At 35.1% G+C, this 23,133-nt stretch overlaps 1 protein-coding gene across 2 annotated transcripts in view; it reads left to right on the top strand.

Moving 5' to 3' along the window:
- The window catches only part of LOC149831013 (mitochondrial inner membrane protein OXA1-like), a 36,511-nt gene that overhangs the window by 9,553 nt on the left and 3,825 nt on the right, over positions 1-23,133 (top strand). For both annotated transcript variants that reach the window (XM_090011956.1, XM_090011955.1), the window contains exons 3-7: positions 263-307; positions 451-509; positions 17,737-17,812; positions 18,081-18,212; positions 19,086-19,193. In XM_090011956.1, the coding sequence (XP_089868082.1) occupies positions 263-307; positions 451-509; positions 17,737-17,812; positions 18,081-18,212; positions 19,086-19,193 (420 nt within the window). The remainder of the gene's footprint in view (positions 1-262; positions 308-450; positions 510-17,736; positions 17,813-18,080; positions 18,213-19,085; positions 19,194-23,133) is intronic.

Below are 23,133 nucleotides of genomic sequence, written 5' to 3'. Positions count from 1 at the left end.
TGAATTACCACATAATAACTGTTCACTATAGTTTTCTTTCACTCCAAAGTAACATAACAAAAATTTTCTCTTGCAAACTTTGGTGCACCCACCTTGTCTTTATCCCATCCTTGTTCTCACTAACTGATTAGGTTAACCTTTTGAATTGTTATATCTGCCAACCTTGCTTTGTCTCTTCACTTTTCATTTTGTTCTGGGTATTTATTTTAATATCTTCAGCAGGTCTTTTAACTTAAATGTTCTCTTTGGAATGTTTATGCAGCTGATGCGGCCACATTTAGAGAAAATCAGTAAACAGATGCGTGAAGTATGTCTTGCACTCCCAGTTTCCTTGTTTTCTGCTTCATGCCTTAAATTGAATTATTACCATAAAAGAAGCTGTTGTGATATGATCTGATCGTTGAACTTGCTGGTTCATTTTCACCAAGAATAAAAATGCATTCATTGCAGGCCACAGATGTGGAGACCCTGCAAGAGAGCAGGCAAAGAGTGAAGAAACTGTATAAAGAGTATTAATCTTTTGCCTTTTGTTCTGTATTTTGCATAAGAATCGATCATCTAAAAGAGTCTGGAATGTTCTTTAAAAATTTCAATGTACATCATGTTGTGATTTTGAGTTGCTTCTTGTATTTCATTTAATTAAATATATACTTAATTTATGTAATTTTGCATTTTAAGCTATAGTATTTCAAGTATCTATTCATGTGAAGAATCTATGGTAAACTTAGTTGTCAAAAGCAGTGCCTAGGCTGCCTAGATGGGCTAGGTGTAGGGCCACCGCTTAGGCTTATGGGTCTTGGCGGTAGGTCCCTGTTTTTCTGTCTAGGTTGTCCTCGCCCAGGCCATGGGGACAAGGTTGTTCTTTTTTTTCTCCTTATTTCCTTTTTCTTCTTTCTCTCGCCACAAGCCCTTTCCTTTTTCTTCTTCTTCTTTCTTTTTTTCCTTATTTTTTCCCTTTCCCTTTTTTCCTTATTTTTCTTCTTCTTTTTTCTCTCTTTTCCTTTTTTTTTCTTTATGTTTTTCTTATTTTCTTCTTCCTCCTCTCACCTCTACTCTCTTTTTTTCTTCTTCTTTTTCTTCTTTTTTCTTCATTTTTTCATTCTTTTTCTTCCTTTCCCTTTTGTTTTATTTGTGCTTTTTACATGTATGTCTGTGTTTTCCACACACACACACACACACACACACACACATATATATATATATATATATATAATGTTCAATGCTATGCAATTTTATAAACTTTACGATTACACTGAATTACACACTTTTACTTCATTCATAGTTACAATCATATGTTTGTTATCAAATTTAACTCTTCATTGTAATATTTTTACTTTTCTTCATGTTTTATTTTTTGGGTCCCGCCTAGTCCTGACTAGTCTTTTTAGGGGTCTTTTGCGACTAGCGCTTTTGACCACTAAGATGGTAAAAAATCAATCAAATTGAATGCTCAAAGGTTGCATGTATGCATCTTTAATGTTATGGTCGAAGAGTGCAGGTTAAGTAGATACAAGTGCTTAATTGAGATAGAACATGTTACCTGGATTTGGATTACTAAAATTTTTACTAAGATGTGTATTGTTATGTTGGAGTCACTTGGGTCTACTATGCAACTATCTACTAATAAGGTTAAAGCAATGTTGTTAAAAACACACCTCAAGGCGCAAAAAGCGTGCCTCGCCTCAAGGCGAGACCCTTTTTGCCTTGAGGTGCATGCAAATAGTGCAAAATCCCTAAGGGACATGCCTCATGGGCAGAGTTACTGAAAGCTTCTTAGGTAGGTGGGAAACACACTTTCAGAAAACTCGCATTGGAAGCGTGATACTCCTCGCTTTCGAAACTTCATGGGAATCTCGTTTCCCCCACTCTTCTTCTATGCTTCCCACACACATGGTCTATGCTTCCTATATGCTTTTCTCGCATTTCTTTTCATGTTTTCATGTATTTTCTCTCACGCTTCCACTCACTTCCCATGTACTTTCTCTAAATTGGTTACCATCATTGTTAGATTTTAGTAAAAATTTAACTCTTTTACTGAAAAATCATGAAATATAAGAATAATCAATTTTTATTTGCTTCTTGTTTGATTCCTATTCAGTTACCATATTGCTTCCTTTTTTGTTCATATTTCACTTTCAAATTGATACTTCGCTTCTCGAATCCTATAAATTTTAAAATGCCTTGCTTCTTGCTTCTGCTTCCCGTGTTGTTTCCCGCTTCCACTTTCTAGTTTGGTAACCTTGCTCATGGATCATGAGTCATGCGCCTTAGTGCGACGCATGCCTTACTCAACACCGGTCAAATGGGGGTCAAATCTCCCATTTGACCAAAATTTAGGGCTGAGCCCGACCCTAAATAGGGTCAGGCCTCTCACCTCTCCCTCATTTTTTGCCTCTCGACTAACTCTCCCTCTATCTTGACTCTTCCTCTTCTCTCTCGCCTGTTAACTCCCCCTCTCTCTATCGCCTCCCCCTCTTCTTTCTCGCCTCTCTTCTCTGCCTGCGTCTTGCCTCTCTCTCTTTCTCGCCTCTTGACTCACTCTCTATCTCTCTCTCGCCAGTCGTCTATCCCTCTCTCTTGGGTCTCGTCTTTAAGAAGAAAAAGATCTCAAGCTCGACTCTCTCTCTGCCAACAAATGCTTTTTTTGTGTATTGATGATTTTTTTGTAATTGTATCATTTTTTCTGTATTGATGATTTTTTTCAATGTTGTTGTCTATTGCAATCTGAATCATGCTTTTTTCTGTATTGATAATTTTTTGGTAATTATATCATTTTTTCTGTAATAATGATTTTTTTCAATGTTGTTGCTGCTGTTTATTGCAATCTGAATCATGCATTTTTTTGTAATTATATAATTTTTTTCTGTATTGATGATTTTTTTTCAATGTTGCTGCTGTTGCTGTCTATCTAAAAGAGCAGATGGGCCTTTGATGCAATCTGAATCATGCTTTTTTTCTGTATTGATGACTTTTTTCTGAATCTTGTAATTACATCATTTTTTTTCTCTATTAATGATTTGCATCATTCTTTTTTTTGTATTGTGATTTTTATTCTGAATCTTGTAATTTTATCAAGACAAAAAAGAAAGCAAAATACCCAAAACAAGTCATTTGCTTATTTTCTATTTCTTATTGGTTGTTGCTTCATCAATAAAGCATTTTATTTATTTATTTGTATTTGTAGATATTTTTAAAGGTTTATTTTATTTTATTTTTAAATTTTGGGGCTTACGCTTTACGCCTCGAGTCTTATGCCTCACTTTAGTTTTTGGTGGAGTGCTATGCTATGCGGCTACGCCTCAACACTTTTCACAACATTGGCTTGCAGTCTTCCTGTGCACCCTAACAATAACTGCAACAGCTTGCCATTTGGAAGCCTTACTCATGCCATTGAGGGTGATTAACCGTGCAAACATTCGGCACAAGTGTTAACATGGTGCCCAAATTGTTCTACTTGAGAACTCTTCATTCCTAGCCGGTATAAGTAAAAAGTAACAAGATGCAACTGAAAACTAACCTGTGCATGAGCACTCAGATAAGCCTGTCGGAACCACCTCTTGGTCTTGCACATCACAGCCACTTCATCAAAATCCCTGCAAGCTCCCTGTAATTAGGTTGTCTCTTACATAGAATCTCCCTGCCACTTTAAGTAGACCAGCATTCCAATACTTTTTTATCTTTAAGTTTTGCAATCCCTTTGTATGGCTATATATATATAGGAAAACCCGTATCTTCGGACGAGTTTTTCCTTCAAATGTGCGACATAATGCCGTGCGTTTTTTTTAAAGATTATTTTGAAAAAGTGTGAAAGTGTGTTTAGGGTCTGGATATCATATCAAACCCGAGTCATATAAGGCTTGAGTCCTTTTAATGTATAGTTTTTATTTCATTCCGGATCTGGATATTATACCAGACCCGGACCCATACTGTACAAACATATTAATACATTGTTTAGGTCACGATTTCGGTAATGGAAATGGTGACAGCTGCAACCCCTTCTTCTATTCTCTTTCTCTCAATACAGGTTCCAGAGGATTCTAACATGGTATCAAAGCCAGGTTCATCTAGGGGTTGAAGAGGCTTCCAAAGGGTGTGACTGACCAGAGGTTTGAGGATTTCTTCGTCTCTTGTCTTCTTCTCTTCTTCAGTTTTTTTTCTTTCTTTCTTCCTCTCGTTTCTTCATTTCTTCTCTAACTCTTGGTGGATTCACGTCTCACGTGAATCCCTAAATTCACGTGAGGAGTTCACGTGAATCCTTGTTCACGTGAATCCCGTGCGTCATATAAAAAAAAGGGAAAATCTGTTTCACGTGAATCACTGTGTATTCCTCACGACCCACCCTCTCCTTCGTCTGCTTTTTCAGATCTGTACTCACTGCGTGTTCCCCTTTTTGCTGTCCATATTTGCTGTGTGACAGTAAATATTCAATTTGATTCTTATTCTTTCCAGCGATTCCATCTTCAATCTGTTTCTTCTTGCTGTCACAACTGATATCCACATACCAGTTGTCTGTCCACACCATATTCATCTGTGTTTTGTCTGAAAACACAATCAGTTAAAAATTTTCTGTTCAACAAAAAATTTTCTTATTGCATCAATCACAAACCAAAAAAAGAGAGGGGAAAATCCAGACCTAATTCCCTTTTGAATTTGACAGTCTCTGATCGTTAGCCTCTCGAAGGTTGCACAACCGCAACAAAAAAAAGGCGACCAACACACTTCTTGGGCAGTAGACTTAGCACTTCGTGAACACCCTTAATTTTTCTTTCTCCATGGATTCTCATTCTTCTCAATCGAGTCTTTCTTCGAGTTTTCTCAATCAGCTTGTTTCCGAAAAGTTAACCACCTCAAATTTCTTGATTTGGAAGAGACAAATCATTTCTTTTATAAGGAGCCAAGGTTTCTTAGGTCACCTGGATGGAACCACTCCAATCTCGCTAGAATTTGTTACGAGAGAAGAGAAAGATGATAAAGGAGCAAGTTCAATTGTGTATGTCAAAAATGCAGAATACCTCAACTGGGAAAGGAAAGATCAATCAGTAGTTGCATACATCATTTCTGTTTTGTCTCAAGAGGTTCTTGTTGCAATCCTCGACAATCGTACAACCCTGCAACTTTGGGAGAGATTGGTTCAGACGTATTCACAAGTTTCACAGGCGAGGATGGTTTTTTTCAAGATGGAATTTCAGCTGCTGAGAAAAGATTCCATGACCATCATAGAATATCTAAACAAAATGAAGACTATCACAGACCAACTTGCAGTTATAGGATGTGCGGTGAGTGACAGTGATACTGTGCAACAAACTCTAAGTGGATTGGGACCCGACTATAATATGATTGTCACTTCACTACTGTGTCTGCCTGCCCTTCCTACTTTTGATGAGTTGCGAGCTAAATTAATTCAGTATAAAATGACTCTGAAGGGATTTTCTGAAGAAACCCATGCTCATACAAATTTTCAAGAAGTTTTTGCCACAGAAGTGACTTATGGTCGAGGACGGGGGCGAGGGGGACAAGGGTGAAATGGACACGGAGGACGTGGATTGCTTCCCACTCCAAATATGTTGACTCATGCTCAGGGACAAAGATCTATCCCCACTTGCTTCATTTGTAACAAAAGGGGGCATATCAAGGTAAATTATTGGCACAATCCTGAAAATAAAGGAAAGACTCCACAGACAGAACCAAAAAGAAAGTCCACCAATATCAGAGACAATGGAGAGATTAAAGATCTGTTGATATCCGCCTTGTCAGAATTGAAATTAAAGCAGAATGATCAAGGCACTTGGTTCGTTGACTCAGGGGCAACAACTCATGTGACTGGTGATGTAGGTAAACTTTCTAAACCTATTCATTATTTTGGCAAAAGTAAAATTGTCACTGGAGATGAATCCTATTATCCTGTTTCTCATGTTGGAAAATCTGTCATTCCCATGTCACATTCCACTCTTGAACTTTCTGATGTTCTTCATGATCTCAATATCAAGAAATATATTCTCTGTTTCTAAACTTGTTGATGATAATCATGCTTCAGTCGAATTCACTCCCTTCTTTGTGCAGGTCAAGGACCTTTGCACGAGGGAAACATTCGTTGAATGAAAGAGACGAGGCAATATGTATGTCTTTGAAGAAGCTCCATGTCATCCCGTCCGCCCCACTCATCTGGATTCGAAGTCTTCATTAGAGTCATGTTCCTTCTCTTCAACAAATGTTTTTAGTATTTTTGAATGTAATAAGCCTTTCTTATGGTATAGTCGATTAGGACATTGTGGGAGTCATTTTATTGAGAAACTTGTTTCTAATAATCTCATTCCAAAAGAAAGTCTCAATGTGGATGAGAAAACTCAGAAGTGTTCCAGTTGTCTTTTATGCAAAAGTCATGTATTGCCTTTTCACTCTATTAATAAGAGAGTTTCAAAGCCTTTTGAGGTAATATGTTTTGATGTATGGGAACCTGCCCCAGTTGTCTCTGGACCTGGGAGCAGATACTAGCTAATTTTTGTTGATGGCTACTCTCGATACACCTGAATATACTTTATAAAAAATAAGTCAGAAGTTTTTCTTTTGTTTCAAAATTTTCTTTCCTTAGTAAAAAATCAATTCAGTGAGTCCATCCAATTCTTTCAATGTGATGGAGGTGGGGAGTTCTCATCTAGTGACTTTATTTCCTTTCTTCAAAATAATAAGATAGGTAGAAGGGTGTCCTGTCCACACATCCCTCAACAAAATGGGATTGCTGAGCGAAAACACATGCATATCGTTGAAAGTGCCATGAGTATGCTCATTGACAGTAATCTTCCCATCAATCTGTGGACAAAAACTTTTCATTCTGCCATACATGTGATAAATATTGTCTATGGTTCTGGAAAATAATTCTCTTTATTACTGTCTTTTTGGAGCTCATCCTAGTTATCATGATTTGCGTGCCTTCGGATGTGTTTGTTATGTGCACATTGATCGGTCCCTGAGAAACAAGTTTCAGGACAAGGCTCAGAAGTGTAGATTTGTGGGATATGCAGACGAGTACAAAGGATATAGGTGTTATGATCACGCCAACAGACGTATCAGAATCTCAAGAAATGTTATCTTTGATGAACACAATTTTGATCACAAAGTTGGCACGACGGATATGTCCCCTACCATCATCGAAGTTTATTATCCTTGGCTGAATTCTGAGCTTTTTGCTAGTTCTAATGAAGTTTGTTCTCCAGGTTGTAGGCGGCAGTAAGAAGAAATTTCTGAGACTATTAGCACATCGGGACCACAGAATGGGGAAGAAATATCATCCGTACCAGGCAGATACAAGGGAATTTCCTATACTAGACAAAGAACGACAACGCGAGACCTTTCAAATCACACCTCAACAGCTGCACCTACTTCCTCTCATACTCTTGAGGTCAGAAGATCCAATCGCATGCGACACCCTATTGATAGGTGGGTCAGCTATAACAATTTCTCCTTGGATTTTCAGCTCTTCTTAACTGCCCTGAATAAAGAAGATGAACCTATTATGTACTATCAGACAACCACTTCTACCAAATGGGTAGAAGCCATGAATGATGAAATGCAAGTCTTACATGAATATGAAACCTGAGAAATCGTTCTTAGACTACCTGACAAAAATGTTGTTGGATGCAAATGGGTCTACAAAATAAAGTATAAACCAGATGAAACCATTGAACGATACAAGGCAAGACTTGTGGCAAAAGGGTTCACTCAAGAAGCAGGGCAAGACTATGATGAGACCTTCAACCCAATGGTGAGAATGAGAACAATTCAAATTATTCTTTTCTTGGCTGTTGAACATGGATGGAAGCTGAGTCAGCTTGATGTAAAGAATGCATTCTTGCATGGGGATTTGAAGGAGAAAGTCTACATGGAACAACCCATGGATATTAAGAGCAAAATTGTAAAACACATGTCTGTAGGCTAAAGAGAGTTATATATGGCCTAAAACAAGCCTCTTGTTCTTGGTTTGACAACTTCTCCCTTGAGATTCAAAAGCATGGATTTTCACGTTCTCTACTGGATTACTCATTATTCATTTTTAGAAGTCAGAATGTGATCACTCTATTATTAATTTATGTTGATGATATAGTTATCACAGGAAACTCTGAAGATCATATCAAAGAAGTGAAAAACCTATTAGGTCAAAGGTTCAAAATGAAAGATCTCGGGGTCTTGCGCTATTTTCTTGGCATAGAAATCGATAGTCAGGCTCATGACTTGACTCTCACTCAACATAAGTATACGATAGATGTTCTCAGCAAGGCATGCATGAAAGACTGCAAACCTTTAGCAACTCCAAGTGTGCTCCACCAAAAATTAAGTACTCATGATGGAGACTTGTGTGAGGACCCCACCAGGTACCACAGTCTAATAGGGATGTTGCAATTTCTCACATTTACTCGACCTGATATTGTTTATTCAGTAAATCAAGTGTCTCAATTTATGCATGCACCACGTACTGGACATATGGAGGCGATTAAGAGGATACTCAGATATCTGAAAGGGACCATTGGAGATGGGTTGATATATTCTCCACAGTCGTCTGGCAAGGATGTGCATGAACTTACTATATATTGTAATGCAGACTGGGCAGGAGATCCTGATGCCGAAGGTCTACGTTAGGATATTATGTCTTTATTGAAAGAAATTTAGTCTCTTGGAGTAGTAGAAAACAAAAGGTTGTTGCTAGATCAAACACTGAAGCTGAGTATAGATCCATGACTGCCGCTATTGCCGAAGTCACATGGGTCAGGCATTTACTAACTGAAGTGGGAGAAACGATCTCTCTGTCTACCTTGCTGTGTGACAATCAAAGTGCTCTCAATATGTCATTCAATCCAGTACATCACAGTCGCGCTAAGCATATTGAGATCGACCAACATTTTGTGAAACAAAAAGTTGAAGAAGAAGAGATCGAGCCTGGGTTTGTCAATACTGAAAGACAAGTTGCGGACATTTTTACAAAGGGCTTGACAAAAGATCGCTTTTGGATGCTTAAAGGCAAGTTGTTCATGATTCAAAACCACGATCAACTTGAGGGGGGGGTGAAAAGTGTGAAAGTGTGTTTAGGGTCTGGATATCATATCAGACCCGAGTCATATCATGCTTGAGTCCTTTTAATGTATAGTTTTTATTTCATTCTGGGTCTGGATATTATACCAGACCCGAACCCATACTGTACACACAAACATATTAATACATTGTTTAGGTCACGATTTCGGTAATGAAAATCGTGACAGCCGCAACCCCTTCTTCTTCTATTCTCTTTCTCTCAATACAGGTTCCAGAGGATTCTAACACATTTATCATTGGTTTTGAACCTCCACTAAATATGCTGCACGTTCTTTTTTTTTTCCAAAAAAGAATCATTTACCAATGGTTTTGAACCTCCACTAAATGTCATTTTTTTGCCCAGAGCTTTAGTGGCAGTCAAGACCGTCGCTAAATCTCTGGAGTGCGCAAAAAAATGATGAATCGTCGTTGTTTGATCGCGCATGATCAATGGTGATGGTTCATCCAATGTAAGTGTTCGAAGATACAAGTTACTATATATATATATATATATATATATAGAGAGAGAGAGAGAGAGAGAGAGAGAGAGAGAGTATTTGGTACCCTCATGGGTAAGAACCCCTTAGCATGGTCAAAATAGTAAGAATCAACTCTTTGATTGTATTTTTTCGATGTAAAAATATGATTTTATGAGGGTTGAAAATTTGGTACATTGTAGGCCATTGATTTTTCAACCCCTGCAAAATCTTACATACACATTGCAATAACATGATCCAAGCACTGATCTCTACTAATTCGAACATATAGATCACATATGGAGATCCAGATGTGCAAAAAACATAAAAAATTTAAAATATTACAGTTTTTTACTATGAGGGTATCAAACATTAACCCTACATATATAATATAGGGTAACATTTGGTAATGGTGACATGAGGTATAAACCATGGTTTTAAAACCCAATGACTCATCACTTGGCTCGTCCTGACTCGGCAGGTCAACTCGGTGACTCGGCTTGTTAAAATGTAACATGTAAATACATATATAATATATAATATATATATTATATTTTTTATTTCTTTTTATTCTTCCTTTTTTTATTTTGTTTCTTTTTATTTTTTCTAGTTTATTTTGAACTAGATGTGTTAGATCTTGACCATGTCTATAGCCGTTGGACCTAGTCCAATGACTACAAATAGAGTCGTTGGACTTGGTCCAACGACTATAGGGAAGAGCTCCTTAAGCGCTCTTCTTCTCCTTACTCTACATTTTGTATATATAGGGGTGAACCCCTTCTTTGTAAAGCAATGCTTAGTATTTTAGTGTATGAATAAAATATTATTTATTCTCAAGTGTTCTTCCATTTATACCCTTTCAAGGGTCATGCTTGTAGTGTCTCCAATAGACACATGTTTGTGAGTTCGTGCATTTGTGGAAGACCACCATTTAATTATATGGTATCAGAGCCACGAAGGCCGTAGGTCTTGAAGTGCTTCTGCTTCGATTTTCGTGCCTCATTTGCAAAAGGTGTTTCATCATCTTATTCTTGGCTCAAGAAGATTTTTTTGAAGAAATGAGGACTTGCACTTCAAAAATTGGTTTTTTGTCCTCTCTTTTACTCTCTTATCTATTCTTTTCTCTCTATTTTCTTCTACGTATTTCTCTTACCCTTGTAAAAGATGGATGACAATGATAAGATCACCATCATGCCCATGAAGTTAAATGATTCAAATTATGTAATGTGCGCTTCGATTATAAAGCACCACATTTGCGGAAAAGGATTATGGGGTATAGGGGATGGTTCTGATTCAGAACCTAAACTATCTCTTACCAAGAAAGAGGTTCCTCTAACGAAAGAGGAGAAGAGCAAGGCATTAGCCACTTATGAAAAGAAATAAAAAAAGTGGAGAATAGGGCATGCAAAAATTATGTCATGGCTAATCAATAGCGTAAACATTAAAAAATGCTCTAGTCTTGCTAAGTTTGAGCATGCCGATAAGGCTTGGGAATACCTTAATAACATGTATTCCTTTAAAGATATTGCACATGTGTGCAATTTACAAGACAAAGTTCGGACAATGACTCAAAAAGACAAAACTATTTGAGAATATTATATTAAGTTGTCTGAACTTTGGAAAGAGTTGGTTTTTCTTGAGTCCAAATGGTATTATGCTGAAGATATCGAGCTTCGCTAAAAGCAACTCGATATGGAGTATTTCTATCAATTTGTGAATGGTCTAAGGCCGGAGTTTGAATCCACCAAATTGACCCTTTTACATCGTGGAAAAATTCCTTCTATTGTTGATACTATAGAAGAGTTCATTATGGAGAAAAATAAACTTAGAAAAAGTACTCCAAAAGTTGATGATGACTCAGTTTTATTTGTGTCTAGACCGAGAAATCATACTCACACTTACAAGTTGCCTCATTTTGGAAGGCAAAATTGTGACTTTGATAAAAGAAAAGTCATTTGTCATCATTGTCATAAACCAATGCACTATAGGGCTCAATGTCCAAAATAAAAGAAGAGAAGAAAAAAGAGTTGCATCTGTTGAATCTAAGTCAAAAGATCAAGATGCACATGTTTTTATGGCTGAATTGGTGAAAATTCTTCAACCTCTTCTCAAGGGGGTATCCTCAACTGGAACGAATGTTGCATTTTTCTTTGATCTAGGTAACTTTCCTTGACTTTTAGATTCTGGTGCTTCTTTTCACATGACCCCAAATGTCAATTGCCTATCCGAATGTCTAAAAAATAACTCAAGTGTGTCAAAGGTTTTTACAACCGATGACACATCTCTTAAAATAAAAGGAGTAAGATGTTTTGAAGATTTTAAAAAATCCATTTTTTATTCCAAAAGTTAGATATATCCTTAAGCTATGTCACACGGACTCGGCTAGGGGGTTACGCACAAGCGTCGACACTCCCCGACACGGGTGCAACTTCGGACACGATGTTAACAAAATCGATAAGATGAGGCATAGTGGTGACCGTAGTCACAAAGCTCTCATATTCCGATGACAGGCCATTAAGAGTATAATCGACTTGATCATTGTCAGACATTTTTTCATCGACGGCACACAACGAGTTTGCCAAAAATTTAATTTCATTTAAATAATGTCATCAACTTATCATTTTTTTTTATGTTTTGCAGATCTCGCTTGAGCTGCAATATATATAGGCATGAGTGTGATGCATATGAGCACTCCAAGGTGATACAAGCCTTATGAGCAGTTGGTATGCAAATGATTTGAGGAAGCACTAATTCACATACCGTTGCTTTAATCCAACTTAGGGTGAGCTGATCAGCCTGTTTCCATAGCGCATATTCAAGATGTGTTTTTATATTGTTATATATTCACATATATGGCTTGGAACTCCATGGCTCTTACTCAAACATAAGGGGCCTCTTGCTTTTTTTTTCAGAAAGGGGGCACTTACATGGGAACTCAAACTCAGGATAGGGGGGACCTCCCTATCGATGAGCCCAGACCTTGACCACAAAACTCGAATACTCTTTGAACCAGCAGGAAACCATGAAAAACACAACTAGTGCCAGTAAAAAAGGTAATACCCACCAAGATAATCCTCCTCAATGGTGTCATCACTTTACCATTAGAATAACCACAACAAATGGAGACCATTACCAACCTCTGTTATGAGTGAACATCAACAAGTTCAACAAAATTAAGTTCTTAACAATTCAAAGGATACCATGGCAGTGCCCAAGCACCAACAATGACTTGGATTTGCAAAAAGTACAAATTGCAAAGTTAGTAAAAACACTCGTGCTGCTGCCAAACTTTAGAGGACAATATCCACATATATGCACACATTGGATATATATATATATATATATATATATATATATATATATATATATATATATATATATATATATATATAGTCGTGTCTCCGTGTTCAAAAATTTTGAAATTGCGCCGCACCCGTGTCCCACCTGCACTTGCACCCGCACCCGCACCCATTTTACATAGTCCTTAAACTAAATTTGAATCTCTTATCTGTTTTACAAATATCTGACTATGGATGTGAACTCTATTTACATGAACTTTTTGGAATTACCCAATAATGCATTTTGTTATAATGTTCAAAAATTAGAATTGGATTTATGACACAAAAGACTTGGCCATCCTCACATGTCTAAAATTCAATATTTTCCAAGTTTGGAAAATTTTTGTAATTATGAAAGTTTTTCTTGTAAAGACTGCATTCTTGGCAAAATGAAAAGATTACCATTTCTTAGTAGAACTTTTGTTTCTTCAAGACCACTTGAGTTAATATATTTGGATGTTTGGGGCCCCACACCAGTTATTTCCAAAGGTGGTTATGCATATTATGTCATTTTTGTTGATGACTTTTCTAGACATACTTGGATTTATTTTCTTAAACATAAATCTAAAGTTTTTGCCAACTTTCAAATATTTCATAAAATGGTTAAAAATAAGTTTCAGAATGATATTTTTATTTTTCGCACTGATTCAGGAGAAGAGTTTATGTCCAAAGAATTCAAAATCTATCTCAATTTACATGGCATTACACATCAAAGATCATGCCTACACACTCTACAACAGAATGACCTAGCCGAACGTAAACATCGGCATAGTATGGAAACTATTAGGACCTTGCTAATTGCAAATCAAGTTCCAAAAAAGTTTTGGGCTGAGGCGGTCTTAACCGCCACCTATTTCATCAATCGGATGCCATCTTCAAAGAATATAACTCTAATAGAAAAACTTGTCAATTTAGCTCCAGATTATTCTAGATTAAGAGTCTTTTGATGCAAATGTTTTGTTTTCACCAACAAAAATGACAAACTCTCTCCTCCTGCAATCCCATGTGCCTTTTTAGGATATGCTGACAATAAGAAAGGGTACAAGTGTTTCGACTGTCAAAAAAAAAAATTATATGTGTCAAGAAATGTATCTTTTTTGAAAAAGAAAGCTTCTTTGAATTCGAAAAATCTACGGATGTCACTAAATATTCTTTTTTAATTGATCTAACTTCAAAATCCAATGAATGTGACTTTGACAATGATCAAAGTCCTATTGTTGTTGAAAATGATGATGAAATAGAGAGCAAATTCATAGGGATCTTAATTTACAATATTCAAGATGTAGAAAGCAAAATCTTTCATGTGCATTAGAAAAATACTCCGAAGTTTCACCCAGAAGGACGTCTAGAATTTCTAGACTTCTTGGAAAATTTGTGTTCTATGAATCTTTTTCACCCACATATAGGGAAGCCATTGCATTAATACAATCATATGTTGAACCATCATCCTATTCTCAAGCTAAAAATCATATAGAATGAATAGAAACCATGAAAACATAATTGGATGCATTAGAAAAGGCCAACACCTGGACTATCCAAGATATTCCTCCAAGTAAGACACCTATAGGCTGTAGATGAGTATACAAAGTCAAAACCAAAAGTGATGGAACCCTGGAAAGGTATAAGGCCCGTCTAGTAGTAAAAAGATATGCCCAAGAGTATGACTTCGATTATGAACTATGTCACATGGGTGCGGGGGTGCGACAAAAATATAAAAAAATTATATATATATATATACATATATATAAAGTCCAAAAGTTGGACATAAATGACCCTGGGTGCGTTGATTGCACCTAGGGTCAGGTTGACTGCATCGGGTGCGGGTGTGGCACCTAGTTGAAGAGTCTCTGTGACATAGATTATGAAGAAACATTCGCTCTTGTGGCTTGTATGACCATTGTAAGAACTTTAATAACCTTGGACTCTATTAGAAAATAGCATCTTTCAATTAGATGTCAAAAATGCTTTCCTGAATGGAAACCTAATTGAAAAAGTATACATGGAAGCCTCGTTTGGTATTAGTATTCCTAAGGGTAAAGCTCTTCGTCTAGAAAAAACTGTCTATGGTCTTAAACATGCTCAAAAAACTTGGTATGGCAAATTTAGTCATGTTATGCTTGATATTGGTTTTTAACTTTGTTTAACTGACATTGCTTTGTTTATTAAGAAATCTAATGCATGCATCATTATTCTCCTTCTCTATATGGATGATGTGATCATCACCGGAGGTGACAAACAGGGAGTTGCAAATATCAAATTAAAACTCATTTTGAAAATATTGACTTGGGTTTATTAAGATACTTTTTAGGCATTAAAGTTGCTTATTCCCCTCGGGGGTATTTTATATTTTAATCTAAATTTACTTTTGATATTGTTTCCAGGTTTGGATTTACAGATGAGAAGAAAGTAGACACTCTAGAAGTTATCAACGTTAAAATGAAAATTGATGATAGAGAACTCCTTGATGACCCTACTCCTTATAGATAGCTTATTGGAGCCCTTTCCTATCTTTCCATTACTAGGCCAAATATAGCACATGTTCACATTGCTAGTCAGTTTCAACATACTGTCACTTTTGTTCATATGAGAGCAATTTTGCAAATTATTAGATACTTAAAGTCCTCTTTTTCATGAGGACTTTTCTTGTCTGCTTCATCGTCTTTAAATCTAATTGCATATACTGATGCTGATTGGGGAGGTGATTCCAATAATAAAGCACTCAGCCATTGGTTTTTGTGTGTTCTTAAGTGAATTCTTGAATTCGTGGAGGTGCAAAAAGTAGTAGATGGTTTCTCTTTCTTCCACCGAAGCTGAATACAGAGTCATGACAACCACCACTATGAAAGTTGTTTGGTTCAGACGATTCTAGCGGATATGGGAACTGAAGCGACACAAGCTTCAAAAATGTGTTGTGACAACAAAAGTGCCATCTACATTGCAGGCAACTAGATGTTCCATGAGCGCACTAAACACATTGAGATGGACTCTCACCATGTCATAGAGGAATACTTACATGGAGCCATTGATCTGCCATATGTTATATCCGAATATCAATTAGCAGACTTCTTCATAAAGCCTCTCGCTTCTCCCAGATTTCACTTTCTCTTAGGCAAACTTTCGCTCATTGTACCGTAAGTTTGAGGGGCAATGTTAAAATGTAACATGTAAATACATATATAATATATATATATATTATATTTATATTTATATTTTTTATTTCTTTTTATTCTTCCTTTTTTTATTTTCTTTCTTTTTATTTTTTCTAGTTCATTTTGAACTAGATGGTCAAGATCTTGTTATATCTTGACCATGTCTATAGCCGTTGGACCTAGTCCAACGGCTACAAATAGAGTCGTTGGACTAGGTCCAATGGCTATAGGGAAGAACTCTTCCTCTCCTCACTCTACATTTTGTATATATAGGGGTGGACCCCTTAAGCATTTTAGTGTATGAATAAAATATTATTTATTCTCAAGTGTTCTTCGATTTATACCCTTTCAAGGGTCATGCTTGTAGTGTCTCCAATAGACACATGTTTGTGAGTTGTTTGCGCATTTGTGGAAGACCACCATTTCATTACATGGACGTGTCATGTTAACTTTTATTTTATATAAAAGATATAATTATATGTATATATTATGTATATTTTATGGTATTTTATCAATATATTATATATAATATGCATTATATGATGTTTTTATAATATATTTAATGTGTAATTTTGTGAATGCATGTATAACCATATTTTTATATATAATATACATAATATTTATATTATATTTCATATAATAGATGTAATTATATAAAAAATATATTATATATGTATATATATGCATGACTCTCCCATGACTCGTTTGACTCACCCATGACTCAGTCGGGTCAACTCGGTGACTCGGCCGAGTTTTGTACAAAACGAGTTTGTACTCGTTTTTGACCCAGTAACTGGGCGATCTGAGCCGAGTCAACGAGTTGACATGATGAGTTTTCAAACTATGGTACAAATACCTCTTTTTTTCACTTTTTACATTTTTTTGGTTGTTCATGATACCAACCTTATAGATGTGATTTAAGTGTTTTCTTAGTGGGAATCGGCTTTTGAGTCTCTTGATTATGACATGCAGGCATGTTTTTATAAGGCTTAAGAAATCAACGCCCTACAATGTGTGATACTAAAAAAAAACATGATTCAAATGCCGGTTCCTACTATTTGAAACATGCGGAAAACATCTATGAGGTCTGATTGGATCAAAACAACCTGCACTTATGACTTTAAGAGTCGATATGCCATCATCCTGCCATTATCAAATGTTTCCCCTATACATACATATATACATACATACATACATATACATACATATATATATATATACACATACATACATATATATATATATATAAGGTTTGCTAAATTTAAACTAGTTATTATCAATGTTAACCACATTCAACTAATTGAAATGATCAAAACACCATTAAAAACAATGGCAAAGAAAGTTACTTTCACTTTTTTAAATTCAATTTATAAGTACACCATGTTACTTTTTAAAAAATAACCTTTTGTTTTCATTTAAAACAAAAGTTCACTCTACTCTTAAAGTAACTTATTATTTTTCAAAATGCTATTGCTTTTAACGGTGTTTTGATCATTTGAATCAGTTGAATGCTTCTAAAGCAACTACTATAAAGTATATGGTAAAAATATGGTTTGAGATCAATGTGTATATTTTTGTTTACCTCTTTTGCAATTTTATTTGTATATTGGAACTAATTAAAATCCTCGCATCGGTTTGATTGGTATGAGTTCTTTTCATCTTTGGTTGATTCTTTTTGTTTTTATGTGTTTGTTTGGCAAATTGTTGTTGTAGGTATGGTGTCACTCCATTCACCCCAATGAAGGGAATTTTTATCCAAGGTCCTGTTTTCATCAGTTTTTACTTGGCAGTAAGATTCACAATTTCCTGTTTAGTGATTATTATTAGTATTTATTTCAGAAAACATTACATGCTTAATATTTGTATGTGTGTGTGTGTGCGCGCTCGTGTGTGCATGTCCTAGGTTCTTATGGTGCAAGATGGTGAGCATCTGAAAGCTCTAAGTATATAAAAACACATGGCCAGTTCTCTAAGGATTTTGATAGATTTATGTTGCTACTTGTTATGGGTTGAAGTGCAATTTATTCTTGGAACTTACACTACTATGCTGTTTTTAGATCTCCAATATGGTTGAGAAAGTCCCATCTTTCAAAGAAGGAGGTGCATTCTGGTTTGTCGATCTAACAACTCCTGACCCCTACTACATCTTCCCAGTTATGACAGCATTGTCCTTCTTGGTAACTGTTGAGGTATGCGGCTTTTCTATTCATGAACACATTTTCATTTCTACTAACTTAGGTCTATATATTTCAATGCATGGAAGATGGTTGTTTAATTTTAGTTCTCCTTGGTGTTTGTATTTTGTAGAGCTGTAGTTTCAAAGGTTTTTTCAATTGAGAATTCTTTTGAAGGGTATTGTATGATGTTAAAGTTTGAATTAGACAAATAATAGTTTTGGTGCTGTTTGAATATGCCATAAGAACTTGCTCAAATAACATATGTGAGTTCCATGCGTCATTATCAGGTAAAACAGACACCATAGACGGTGATAATCATGGTTGATTTAATCCAGAGTGTGATGTTGGATCAAGTTATTATAAAAGTCTATATTGGTGTATGTATAGAAAACCTGTTCCAGCATTGAAATTTGCTTAACCTAAAACTTCAATGGATGAATGCATCTCTTCTGTTAATTTAGTGTTCTTATTTTGTTAGCATGCATGGAAAACCGATTCAATATGCTTCTTGGGATTGAACAAGAGTAGTTAATCCCAAAAACAAAACATGTGTCATCTATAATTTTTTCAAATTAAGATAGGAGGACGACCATGATTTGGTCTGATTTGTTAATTCAATATCTTTGCTAGCCAAAAGTATGCTATCAAGATACAGCAGGTGATGCAAAGTGTACATTATTTTCCAATTTACAAGATTTCTATTTTTGGCCTTTTATTTCCTTTTCCTAGGAAGAGTGTGAGCTGCGCCATATAATTTAAGCATCATTTTAGCTGCAGAAGTTAAAATGGCATCATATCATATAGTATTGGACATAGTAGAGCATATAAAACTTCTTATTAGACTAGTAAGGCTTATTCTGATAACTGATCTCTTCAATAATTTAGTTGAACTTGCAAGAGGGCTTGGAAGGAAATCCTGTAGCTGGCACCATGAAAAATTTTTCTAGGATCTTTGCAGTTGCTACTGTACCATTTACCATGAACTTCCCAAAGGTATGCTGCAAGATACAAGTGTGTTTATTTATTCAGTCAATGATGTGGTGTGTGGTCAATGATTAAATGATTATGCCATGCTGAGATGGACACTGCTTGTTTCTCGTGGACTTTGGTAATTCACATGTCAATCCAGTTATTACTCTGAATAGTTCTTTGTAATTTGCACTTTTGCACATTTCTTCTCTTTAAACACTGTTATTTGTCTGAGCAATGAATATTCCTGGAGAACTGATGCTCTTTTTTGTAATCAAATTATGAAACCTTTCTCTATTTTATTACTTTGAACTTGTTGAATATTTCACATGATGACCAGATGAAGGAATTTTTGTAACTGAATTCTAATTATGCTCTTAGAAGTTTAGGTGTACCATGTAGTTTTGCTACATAAAATTAGTAATTAATCTTAATGTATACAGCTCATTTGCATCATTGTTTTCATGTCGGATGTTGCAACACCTAGATATGAGCTTATATCTAGGGCTTGTTCATCTGTCTCTTAGTTTAAAAATGTTTTTGGAAGTCCATCCAGCCATTACAAAGTTACCATTTTATTCTTTATGTGAACTCATGGCTAATGTTATTCATGGCACTGTCCAACAATAAGTGAGATGAGTGCAAATAAACAAAACATAAAACTTCAGATCAAGCTGATCAACATTTTACGCAACAGTCAAATTGTTTTAGTCTGCAAAGGGTCTTTTAACCGAGAGGAATATGACCTGTTGAAGTTCAATTCTTTGGTGTAATGCACATAAATGAAGTCAATCAAATGCACTAAATTAAATAAATTGCATTTGTAGGAAAAAATGGGCGGAGGTGTGTGCACCAAAAGACTGGAGAATTAATAAATCACTCACGGACAAATTAGCTTGGAAAATTTTGACATTTAAATCTCCAAGAACCAATCACGTACATACAAAATATCTTGCCAGAAAAAGCTTTTGAGATTTTGATTAATTTGAAGAAATCTTGGGCTTGAGCATAATATGGGGATGAAAATCAATCGCTTATATGGTCTCTTGGAATATAGGAATAGAATGAAGGCTAGTTTTGGACAAACCTGTGGACCGGCTCTCCAATAATCAACAGTTAATATCTTTTAGTGATGGCCCTCACATGACCATAATTGGCATATAATATGGATGATGGCATTGTTGCTGCTAATTACTCACCATCTAGGTTTATTAGAAGTTTCTGGAATTCCATAACAAATAAGAGCACCAGATAATTTGGCAGTCCAGACTCTATATACAAATCTAACAAGAAAAATGATATGAGAAGCTACAAGGAAGGATGACACAAATTTATCTAGGAAGAAAAACATGTATCAGAGCTGCATGGGTTTTATATCTTGCTTGTATTAATAAACTGGCTACAGTTGAGGAGTCTGGGCATCAATTACCTAATAAATGCTATCATGCTACCTTTGCAAATGTTGTGAGGAATCAGCTCATTGTGTATTCTTCATTTGTCTATTTGCAGTAAATGTTTGGAACAGGAAGAGAATGATGGAACTTTCTGGGAGAATTCCATGGTCTGCAGCTGTCACATAGACATGGACGTGGATATAGGACATGATACTGACGCACTTGATAGTTTGCAAACTAGGCCATGGGGAGTGTAAATTCTTGAAATAAGTCTAGAGACTCTAAATCATTATCATTAGAAACATGAATAGCAAACACAAGTTGAAAATTGAAATGTAATGTAACCAATGATATGTAATGAAAATGCCGATAACCCAAGACATTCCAAATCGTAATCCAAATGCGAAATCAAAATACATTTGAATACTAACAAGATACAAACTAATACAAGTTTTGTGAATAAATGATTTCATTCGTAATGAACAATAAAATACATAAAAAACCTCATTACAAAATGCACTCAAGAACACTAAAAAATATTTAAAACTACCATCTCTCTCTTACATTACAAAGGCACCCACCCACCCACCCACCCATATTTAGAGAGAAAAGTGGAGGAGAGAAGAACAGAAGAAGTGGAATAAAGAGGGAAAGACCTCTCTCATTAAAGAATGAGAGATGGCTCCCAATGGCTAGAATTTTAGCGGTTGGGAGCTAGTCAAACTAGATTTGACTTGACTCCCATATATATTATAATATATAAAACAATATATATATATATATTACATTAATCTTAACACCACCTCTCAAACTTATAGTGTCTCAGTGTAAGTTTGAAATTACAAAAGAAGAAACCCATGTCTTCATAGACTTCATCAAGTTCTTCCATTTGACACCTCTTCAAGGGATGTTCAATCATGTACTCTATTACATAAAGGATTTTCAATATCATCAATTCTTGATATTCTTAAAATATCTTTAGAATCATTCATACCGTCAATATTTGAAGATACGTACAAAATAATTTTATTTAACATTTTTTCAAAATCATTTAAAGCAAGAATCTTGAATAGTCAACTACACACATGATAGTCATTGAAAAACTCAACAATAATAGAATAATATTAAGAGAGATGCAAACAATGATAAAGTTATTTTATGAAAATCATGCACATATATATCTATCACAAAAGACATTAATGTATAACAATCATAGATTTTTATCATTATTAATACTATAAAGAAATAACTCAATAACAAATAATTTTTACACAATGAAAGTTATAAATAAGCATGAATTAATTAGAAGCAATATTTAAACCAACAACTAATGCATATATGAATGAACCATCCAATAATTTAGAACCAATGAAGAAGTTATATATGGACCAATAATCAATAAACAATCTTTAAAGAACACATGCTTGGAAATAAGCAAAAAAAGGGATTCCAATGAGGAGTGTCCAAGCACTCAAAGCGCAATTAAATGCACACTATAGCTACTATGGGCATACACATATGAGATTTCACTAATGAAATGCTTAGAAAAACATGTAATAAAATATGCAGAATTACAAAAACAAAGTGCAAAAGCACATACAAGTCTAAGAGTGAACAATACAAAGACACGAAGGCGTAATATAAGCACAAAAAGGGCAACACAAACAAGTAAACAATATATTCTTTAATGAATATATGCTTGAAAAGCATAAACTTATACAAATTATGTAAGACAATCAATCATTGAATAACTCAGACAACTAAAGCATAATGCAAAATGCATGAAAATATTTCAACAATCATTTCTCATAAAAGAGCAAATGAGTTTAGGAAAAATTATGAATAGATTTTAAAAATCTCATTCATGATAATGAATGAATTTTGCAAATTAAAACACTAGTTTGACTACCACAAGCAATCACCTCCTTGGCATTCAAACCTCAAATATCAAGTGTATCAACGACTAAAACAAGAACATAAACATTATGCTACTAAAGGGCCAAAGACACACATGAAGGTTTGTATAAACATCTCTTGTGTACATATAATGATACTTAAAAACAAGTATATCAACAACTAGAACAAGAACATAATGCCAACAAAGGGCTAAAATCACACACAAAGGTATGAATAAACATCTATTGTTTACATATAATGACACTAAAAAAATCAAGTGTATCAGTGACTAGATCAAGAGTATAATGTCAATAATGGGCTAAAATCACACACGAAGGTGTGAATAAACATCTATTGTCTACATATAATGATACTAAAAAATTAAGTGTATCAACGACTAGATCAAGAGTATATTACCAACAATGAGCTAAAATCACATACGAAGGTGTGAATATACATCTCTTGTCTAATGACATTAAAAAAACAAGTGTATTAGCGACTAGATCAAGAGTATAATGCCAACAATGGGCCAAAATCACACACGAAAGTATAATTAACATCTTTTGTCTACATATAATGACACTTAGATAAGAGGCATAATAAGAATAAAGGTAAGAGAGCTTGTAATGAAAAATAAACTAATGCTATCAATAAGAATAAAGATTTTAACAATC

Source organism: Nuphar pumila, chromosome 7, assembly GCF_984573655.1.
Source record: "Nuphar pumila chromosome 7, dmNupPumi1.hap1.1, whole genome shotgun sequence".
In the NCBI taxonomy this organism is placed as follows: domain Eukaryota; kingdom Viridiplantae; phylum Streptophyta; class Magnoliopsida; order Nymphaeales; family Nymphaeaceae; genus Nuphar; species Nuphar pumila.
Note: the sequence above shows the minus strand (reverse complement) of the source record. Positions and strands in the feature narration are given on the sequence as shown.